Source organism: Orycteropus afer, unplaced genomic scaffold (assembly GCF_000298275.1).
Source record: "Orycteropus afer afer isolate SDZICR_OR568_19922 unplaced genomic scaffold, OryAfe1.0 scaffold00209, whole genome shotgun sequence".
NCBI classification, from domain to species: domain Eukaryota; kingdom Metazoa; phylum Chordata; class Mammalia; order Tubulidentata; family Orycteropodidae; genus Orycteropus; species Orycteropus afer.
Window position 1 is genome coordinate 5,071,438 of NW_006921796.1, and position 9,530 is coordinate 5,080,967.

Below are 9,530 nucleotides of genomic sequence, written 5' to 3' on the forward strand. Positions count from 1 at the left end.
AGACCTCTCGTATCCCCCCCACCTGGGTCCCTGTGGCTGACTGTTCCTCTGTCTGGCTTCCTGTCTTTTAATCCCCTTTCTCCTGCTCTTCCTTTTTATATGTTGCTAGATTTGGTTTGCTAGTATTTTGTTGAGGATTTTTGCATCTATGTTCATAATACAAATTGGTCTATAGTTGTCCCCCAACACACACACACACTGCCCTGGGATGTCTTTGTCTGCTTTTGGCATAAGGTATTACTGGCCTCATGGAATGAGTTCGGAAGTGTTCCTTATATTCTTTTTTTTTTGGAAGGAGCTGTATAGCTAAAAGTTTATCAATTTTTTTGGCTTTTCTAAGAACCAACTTTTGGTTTTGTTGATTTTCTCTATAATAATTGTTCTGTTCTCTTCCATTTATTTGAAAATATTTCATGGAAGATGAATACTTGGTGTGGGAAAAAGCAAGATGTCCTGTTGCTATTATTTTTGTTTATTTCCATTTAAAGTATTATCAATTTCTCTCTATGAAATGATTTTTAATTATTTAATCCTTTTTAGAATGTTGGATTGATATGAAATTATATGCCAGTAATACCCTTTCACAAACATTATCTCCGTTAATCCTCACAGTAACTCTATGAGGCAAGTGTTAGTATCCCCATTTTACTGTTAAAAACAAACAAACAAACAAACAAAAACCCTGAGGCTCATTGAAGTTAACTGACTAAACTAAGCCCACTTACTAACCAACAGGACAAAGTACAATTCAGGCAACAGATACAGACAGTGGAAATGGGGAGGAACTGAAGCGTAGAAAACGTAACATGGCACCAGTGTGAAAGGAAACGTATTTACAAATGCATTTTCAAGCATTCAAATGCCCCTGGATGGTGCAAACTATTAAAGCATTTGGCTGTTAACTGAACAGGCTGGAAGTCCAAATTTACACAGAAGCACCTTGGAAGAAAGCCCTGGCAATCTACTTCTGAAAAAAATCATCCATTGAGAACCCAATGGAGCACAGTTCTACTCTGACACACGAGGTGGCCAGGAGGCGGAGTGCACGCCAGGGGTCACTTAAAAAAAATGAAACCAATGATTGTGTTTTGTTGATGCTGCCACTAGATGGTGGTGTTTTCATTTTCTGGAAGTCTTGCTTTGTCTTAATCTCTGTAAGGAAGAAAACCCGAGCTCTTTATTAAGATCTTCAGTAACCAGCCTGGAGCACTCCTGTCACACGGATGCTCCCCTCTGGCCCTCAGTGGCCAAGCTGAGCATGCTGAGGTCCACATCTTACATCCGCTCGTCTCTTCTGGAGAGGGAACTAGAACCCCATGGTTTAGTGAATGTGGTTCTCCAGTGCTTGTTTGTATCAAATGGATAAGCACAGAAATACACTGAACGCATTAATATAATCCTTTCAGGTTTCAAAGGAAGTCAATGAAATGACAGTAAATATTCCATATCAGTGTTTCATAAATGGACAGTTCACAGATGCTGATGACGGAAAGACTTACAACACTATCAACCCAACAGACGGATCTGTGAGTAATTGTTTGCTGTGTGCAGTGGCCACTGGTCATGAATTTTTAGTTCGTTTTTAAAATAGGATGTCTTACAAAGCTCCTTTACCTTATCACCTTGCTTCCAAGCATTTAATATAAATGTGCTTCTTGCATTTCTTTCAAGTACTCAATATTAGCATAGCTGCTTTTAACTGTAAGAACCTATTTTATAAAACAAATATTTGTAAAGAAGGTAAACAAACAGCTATAGCTAGAAAAATGAGAGTCACACCTCCACGTAGAGATACCTGTGGAGAAAATGTTCAGATCTTATAAACTTATGGTAAGAAACTCTGTTTTCCTATGATAATGTTTTGTTCTGTTATACATAGGTCATTATGAATAAAAATCTGTTCTACAAAATCTAACAACAACAAGGCCCTAAACAAAATAGATCTAAAAACCCACTGCCATTGAGTTGATTCTGACTCATAGCAACTCTATAGGACAGAATATAACTGCCCCATAGGATTTCCAAAGCTGTAAATGTTTATGGAAGTAAAATGCCTCTCTTCCTAAATATGTCCTTCCGTAGTACAGTATAACATGAGAAATACCAAACTTCAGGCTCATAATGTCCATGTTAAAATTGTTTCTTCTTCTGTACTGTATAACTGTTGTTGTTGTTATGTGCCGTCGAGTCGGATCCGACTCATAGCGACCCCTCCTTGGGTTTCCGAGGCAGTATCACTACGGAAGTAGATTGCCCCATCTTCCTTCCGAGGAGTGGCTGGTGGGTTTGAAACGCCAGCCTTCTGGTTAGCAGTCGAGTGCCTTAGGTACTGTGCTACCAGAGCTCCCACTGTATAACTAGATGTATTAAATTTCTGTCATAAAATTTTGGATTTTATAAGTAATACTGTATGTTTTTCTATTAATACAACAATCAGTGCAGGAAGCTAATTGTATATGTCTTATGTGACCTATGTTTGCTGATCTTGAAACAGACAATATGCACAGTGTCCTATGCTTCTTTGGTGGATGTTGACAAAGCAGTAGCAGCAGCTAAAGATGCTTTTGAAAATGGCGAATGGGGTCGAATGAATGCAAGAGAAAGAGGACGACTCATGTACAGGTGTGTTGGGATTTTGGGGGTTTTGTCTTTAAAGACAAGTCTGTTACCTTTGAATATTGGCTAACATCGCCAAGACTTTTGAGAACTCTTCAAGTCCTTCTAATAAGTGCCCATTATAACATAGTTTCTCATATAAAATCCTGCACATTGCAGTGCCTGGTCTTTGCATTATTGCTTGTATCAATCAGGGTCTCAGTGGAAAAAGAAGTTTACTGAAGGGACTGCTTGCAGAAGATGTGGGCAAGGTCAAAGGGATTCAACCAGGGATGATGAAGCACCCCTGGAAGGCCAGAAGTGGGTAGTCAGAAGCTTCTGCAACTCCGAGGTCTAAAGAGACAAAAATCAAAACCAAACTCACTGCCATGGAGTCAATTCCAACTCATAGTGACCCCCTTTGGGTTTCTGAAACTGTTAATCTTTCCGGAAGTAGATTGCCCCATCTTCCTTCTGAGGAGTGGCTGGTGGGTTTGAACCACCAGCCTTCTGGTTAGCACACAAGTGCCTTAGGCACTACACTACCAGAGCTCCCCAAGAGAACATAGCAGCTGCAAAACCACAGTCCACCAGTGAGGGAGCCATGGAAGTTGAATTCCCCAAATCCTTTGCCCTCTGGCTCCCTCATCTCTTGCAGGTGCATCCTGTTGGCCAAACCTAGCCAGAGAGCCAGGGAGCCCTGGGGCTGTAGTCTATAAAGGTCATCCTTCTGAGTCACAGAACAGGGTGGAGAGTGGACATGGAGCAACAAATGGAATACCAGTCCCCTGTTGTTTGCAAAGACAAAATTTAGATCTACTTGATGGGTAGAGTAGGAACGAGGAGGGCAAAATACTAAGGCTGGGAGAGAGTTTTATAAATCGATAACTAAGTATATCAAGAGTAATTCAATTCAACCATAAATTCAATTTCTACTCACCCAAAGCCACATATCTGACCTCATTCAAAAGATCTCATAGAGCAGGACCTAGAAAAAACATTGAGAAGAGAGATTTTGAACCTGTTTCTAGAACAGCCCACTAACGGAAAAAAGGAAGGAAAACTGATGGAGGAGTAAATGCAAATGATGAATTTTAATTTTTATCATGGCCATGAGTTATTATATAATCCTGCATCTGTCTTCCCATAGAAACTGCACACCAAACAGAAATCTGTTGTGGTATTTGTAATACAGTCCATGTAATTCTATCTTGTCCTCTTCAGTTAGTGGACAAATCAGAAATTCTCAAGTGGTCATGGGTTCTCATGAGTTTCACTCTAACATCTCCATGTATATACATGGAACTTCCTACATTTCCACTGATTTCTATCATTGATCTTCTTGGGGTACCATGGCTGTAACTGTTATACTTATACATTTGTGAGGCAAGCTATGCATGCTCCCAGCATCTTCTAGGTCTCCTTTGTAATGCTTGAAACAAAGTATTCATGAAATTTCTTTAATGTCTGTCTTCCCTACTGGACCATAATTTTCATGAGGGCAGAGACACCTGGTCCAATTGTGTTTATTTCTGAATACTGAGCTCTTAGGATAGTGCCTTACAAGTAATAGAGACTCATTCATATTTGTTGAATACATTTCTCTCACTGACCTTACAGACTTGCAGACCTATTGGAAGAGAACCAAGAAGAGCTAGCAACCATTGAAGCCCTTGATTCAGGGGCTGTCTATACCTTGGCTCTGAAGACTCACATTGGAATGTCTGTGCAAACATTCAGATATTTTGCTGGCTGGTGTGACAAAATTCAAGTAAGTACAAATGTTGCCCCCATATAGATCATTCCAAAAGGAAAAGGGACAAACATGTATTAGCTTGTACACTGTGTCAGAGCCACTTCTTACTTAGGTTTTCTCATCTAATACATATAATAACCATGTGAGGTCATTGGATAGCAATTATCCTCTTATTATAGGTAAAGAAGCAGAGGCCTGAGGATAATGAAAAATATGATTACATAGCAAGTAAATCATAGAGCCAGCATTTGAACTAAACATTTTCTGAATTTAAGTGTTAATAATATTCTTTGTACTTTACTATAATGTCTTCAAGACATTTAACAAGAAGTCTGGTCATGTAGGGATTGCAAATTAAATGCTTATAGAGGCCAGAGAATTCATGTAGGTGGTTGAAACAGGCTGGGTAAAAGGAAGTATTTTTTTATAAAGACACAGATACAATAGATATTTTATTTTCCTTTTTACTATAAAAAATAAATAGCACATGTATGACGATAAATAGCAACAACACTTGGCCTCAGCATTGGGAATACAAGAGGTAAAGATATGGCACGTGGCAGTCAGCAGAATGCATGGTACTCGTAGATTCGTGATAGCTACCGCAGTACTAGCCATCACAGCCACATTCCCAGCAGGAAGGAGGAGGAGGGCAGAGGGAGAAAGGTTAAAGGACTTCAAAGAGTATTCCCACGCTGCCAGTGCCTTGGCCTTACATCTCCCTTGGGTCATCTCTACCTCCTAGGAAGAATAGGAGACATAGTACAGGCAGTCCCTCAGTTACAAATGAGCTCCATTCCTGACTGTGTCTTTAAGGCTTTGTAGGTAAGTCGCAACAGGTGATAGCGTTCTTATTTAGCCTTACTTTATTGCAGGAAAGGTCTCAAAGTCTTTTCAGTGATTTAAAAGCAAGTGAAGATGATTGTGATAAAAAAAATTTGTTGCCAGTGGGAGTTGGTTCATTTGTTTCAAAGTGAGAGCAAACTTATAAAACTTTAAAGGGCTAGTAGGAGTTAGTCATAAGTCAGGAACCCCCAGGGACTGCCTGTATTTTATCTGGGCACACTACTGCCACCAATATTAATATAGAATCAGGGAGACCTGGTACGTTAGTTTCCTAAGGCTGCCATAACAAAATACCACAAAGTAGATGACTTTAAAGAACAGAAATTTATATTCTTATGGTTCTCAAGACTAGATGTCCAAATCAGGGACTTGGCCATGTGGATTAGTTCTGGCGGCGGTCAGAGAAGAACTATTCCATGTCTCTGTCCTAGTTTCTGGGTCTGCTGGCAATCCTCGGTGCCCCTTGGCTTGTGGATAGATCCTCACATGGTGCTTTTCCCTGTGTGTGACTCTGTTTCTGTGCGTGGCCTTCTCTTGATAAGACACCACTCAGAAGAGATTAGGACTGGGATCCATTCTATCTAGCATGACTTTGTTAATTCAACTGATAATCTCTGCAAACAAAAACTGTGTCCCTAAACAAGGTCATATTCACCAGTGCAGAGGGTAGGACTTCAACATATCTTTTTGGAGGACACAGTTTAATCCATAACACCTGGGTTCAAGTCTGAGCTTTGCCACTTATCAGCTGATGGTATGAAATCCCTATACCTCTTTGAGCTTACTTTCCTCATCTGTGAAATGGTCACAGTATATTACTTCACAATATAAACCAAACTCACTGCCCTCGAGTTGATTCTGATTCCTAGTGACCCCGACTGGGTTTTTAAGGCTGTAAATCTTTACATAAGCAGATTGCCTCATTCTTCTTATGCAGAGTGGCTAGTGGGTTCAAACCACCAATCTTTTGGTTAGTATTCAACTGCTTTAACCACTACACCACTGGAGCTCCTTAAGTCACAATATAAGCCCAAAACCAAACTCACTGCCATCAAGTCAATTCCAACTCATAGTGACCTCCATGGGGTTTCTGAAGATGTAAATCTTTACCAGAGTAGATTGCCCCATCTGCTTTCCACGGTGCAGCTGGTGGGTTTGAACCACTGACCTTCAGGTTAGCAGCCAAATGCCTTAGCCACTATGCCACCAACTCCTTAGGTCATAATACAGTAGTCTGCAAAATAGTAGATCTTGCACATATATGTGGTTTTTGTCATTGTTCAGCCACAAAATCATGCATATGTATGTATTTAGTAATGTTGCTTCAGGTCCATCTCTTACCCTTAATAATGAAACCCAGATAGCTCTGAAACCTGAAAATGGATTTGTTTGATTGGTTCAAACTCATTTGTTGTCTAAACTTGACATGAACCAGCATGAGTCTGTTTATAATGTTTATTTATATCACCTAGAGTGAATACTCATATGTTTCACTGAATACCTATTAATGTTTGATTTATGGGGGCTGCCCCAGACCCTACTGAGGTATACATATCATAAATATAAAATGTATGCACTATATTTTTAAAATCCAAGATATTCTGAATTCCAAAACACATCTGGCCCTATGGTTTCAAACAGAGTGCCACTGGTATTAAACCAAAACTAGACCTACTGCCATCAAGCGACCCTGTAGGACAGAGTAGAACTTCTCAGTAAGGTTTCCACGGCTGTAATCCTTACAGAAGCAAACTCCTGCAGAGCAGTTGGTGGGTTCGAATGGCCAACCATTGCACCACCATTGCACCACCAGGGCTCCTTGTATTAGTAATAGCATTAGTATTTTATGTGACAGAGCAAATAAATAGCTTCAGTTGAAAATTACCATCATGTATCAGTTGGGATTAAGTTTAGGTACAAATAACAGAAAACTCAAAATAAGAAGTTTATTTTTCTCTCACTTTCATGTAGTCCAAAGCCGGGTAATTAGGGCTAGTATGTGAGAGGCAAGCTACTTTTCTCTCTGCTCTGCCATCCTTAATATCACATGACCACCATCCTCAAGACTGTCTCATGATCTCATGATAGCCATTGCCAGCCATCACAATCATACTCCCAGCAGGAAGGAGGAAGTAGGGGAGAGGGAAAATAAACAGCTACTCTTTTCTGGCTGAGTCATCCAACTTTAAAGAGCATTCCCTGTCTGCTGCCTTGTGCCTGCGTCTTGCATTGGTCATCTCTCTCTGCTAGAGAGACTGAGACTTGTAGTATTGGACACATTGCTGCCCCCAATATCAGTATAATGGTTCTGTTACTAAGACAGAGGAAAGAATGGATATTGGGCAGGCAGTTAACATTTTTTGCCATATCAAGAAACTAGAAATGGAGGGTGACAAAATTAGAATTATGTTCCTTCTCTTGTGTTTCATAGTTCTTTCTAGAAAAAAATAGCAGTTCATTTTTTTGGTGTGGATATATTTCTTATAGGGGACATGGTGATAGTGGTTTAAGTGCTCAGCTGCCAACCAAAAGTTCAGCCATTCCAGCCCACCAGCTAGTCTGCAGGAGAAAGATGAGGCAGTCTGCTTCCATAAAGATTACAGCATTGGAAACTATGGGGCAGTTCTACTCTGTCCTATAGGGTCTCTACGGGTCAGATTCAACTCAATGGCAGTGGGTTTTATATTTCTTATGAACAAAAACACTGCCTTTTCACATCAGCTAAGGAAAAATGATAGAGGAGGACAGGAAATGGATTCTTTCTTTGAGAAACTAATTTAAATTAATAAAATAAGTATCAACCTTTTTTACGCTTCAGGGTTCTACAATTCCAATTAACCAAGCCCGTCCAAATCGCAATCTGACCTTCACCAAGAAGGAGCCACTTGGGTAAGACAAGAGGAGCACCTCCGAGTGACTTGTATGTGTTGTGTTAATTTGAGAAAACTAAGGGTGTCCTCTTTCTTCCTCTGCAGCGTCTGTGCCATTATCATCCCCTGGAATTACCCCCTGATGATGCTGGCGTGGAAGAGTGCAGCCTGTTTGGCAGCAGGCAACACCTTAGTGCTCAAGCCAGCACAGGTAAGACGCCCGGGGCCCTGTGCACAATCTCTTCTTCTCCTGTATACTCAAAAACAGAGATATACATTTACAAATATTAAGGCTTTAAACAAAGAGCTCTGCTGGCACAGAGGTTAAAGAATTTCGTTGCTTACCCAAAGGTTGGCAGTTCCAACCCACCAGCTGCTATGCAGGAGAAAGATGTGTCAGTCTGCTTCTGTAAAGATTTACAGCCTTGGAAACCCTTGGGCAGTTCTTCTCTGTCCTATGGGGTTGCTATGAGTCAGAATTGATTCAGTGGTGCAGTGGGTTTGGTTTAGTTTATATCTTTAAACAAAAATGGGACTGTATATTACAATGTTTTTGCATATATCATAGACATCTTTTCATATTACTAAGTATTCATTTTAATAACTACTTAGTACATCGTATAGATATTCCATGATTTGAAACTTCCATGACAGTGGAAGTAGGCATGGTTTACTTTAGTGAAATACATTGAATTTCTACAAACCAATCCAATTCTTGCAAAATGTCAAAAGTCCAACAGCCAGGGAATTATTTAGAGTAAATATAAGACATCAAAAGAGAAAGTATTATGTAGGCATTCTGCTTATAATCATCAAGAATATTGTAAAAAAAATGGATAAAGAGGGAATTAGATGCAAAAGAATTTATATAGTTGTGACAACTATGTAAAAATGCATGCATGTGAATAACAAGGAAGTGACTTAAAAAATCATTCAGGTGGTGGTATTAGTTACCATCAAGTTGATTCCGACTCACAGCAACTCCGTGCATTCAGGTAGAAGATTTCTCAAAAAAATTTTTTTAATCATACAGTAGCTTTTCAATGAAAAAATATAGATGGTCACCAATATAACACTGGCTGAAACTTTACAATACACTGTGCACAGCAGGAGGCCTCAGGGGGTTCACCAATCCTGAAGAAAACTCAGTCTCTATTTTAGAAGAGTTTATGATACATTACCTTTCAACATTTTAAAACGTTTTCTTTTAGAACCTGAAAAGAATGTACTTCATCTGGCACAGCTACATGGCCAGGTGGCCACAGTCTTTTCTTGTTTAACTCATTAAAAACAATTTCATTTAAACAAATGTTAGTGTATTAAAAATTTTCAAAATGCTAAAGAAAAGTTTCCCTCCTATTCCTTGAGCTGGCCAGTTTACTGCCAGAAAGGCAATCAATGTTATTCATTGATATTAATTAGTTTCTTAGGTATCTTTCCAGATCACTGCATATACAAACACG

At 39.6% G+C, this 9,530-nt stretch overlaps 1 protein-coding gene across 1 annotated transcript in view; it reads left to right on the plus strand.

Moving 5' to 3' along the window:
• Window positions 1-9,530, plus strand: part of ALDH1L2 (aldehyde dehydrogenase 1 family member L2) — a 129,167-nt gene that overhangs the window by 86,950 nt on the left and 32,687 nt on the right. The window contains exons 5-9 of the mRNA XM_007948256.1: window positions 1,407-1,526; window positions 2,495-2,622; window positions 4,216-4,366; window positions 8,016-8,086; window positions 8,173-8,278. Of these exons, the coding sequence (XP_007946447.1) occupies window positions 1,407-1,526; window positions 2,495-2,622; window positions 4,216-4,366; window positions 8,016-8,086; window positions 8,173-8,278 (576 nt within the window). The remainder of the gene's footprint in view (window positions 1-1,406; window positions 1,527-2,494; window positions 2,623-4,215; window positions 4,367-8,015; window positions 8,087-8,172; window positions 8,279-9,530) is intronic.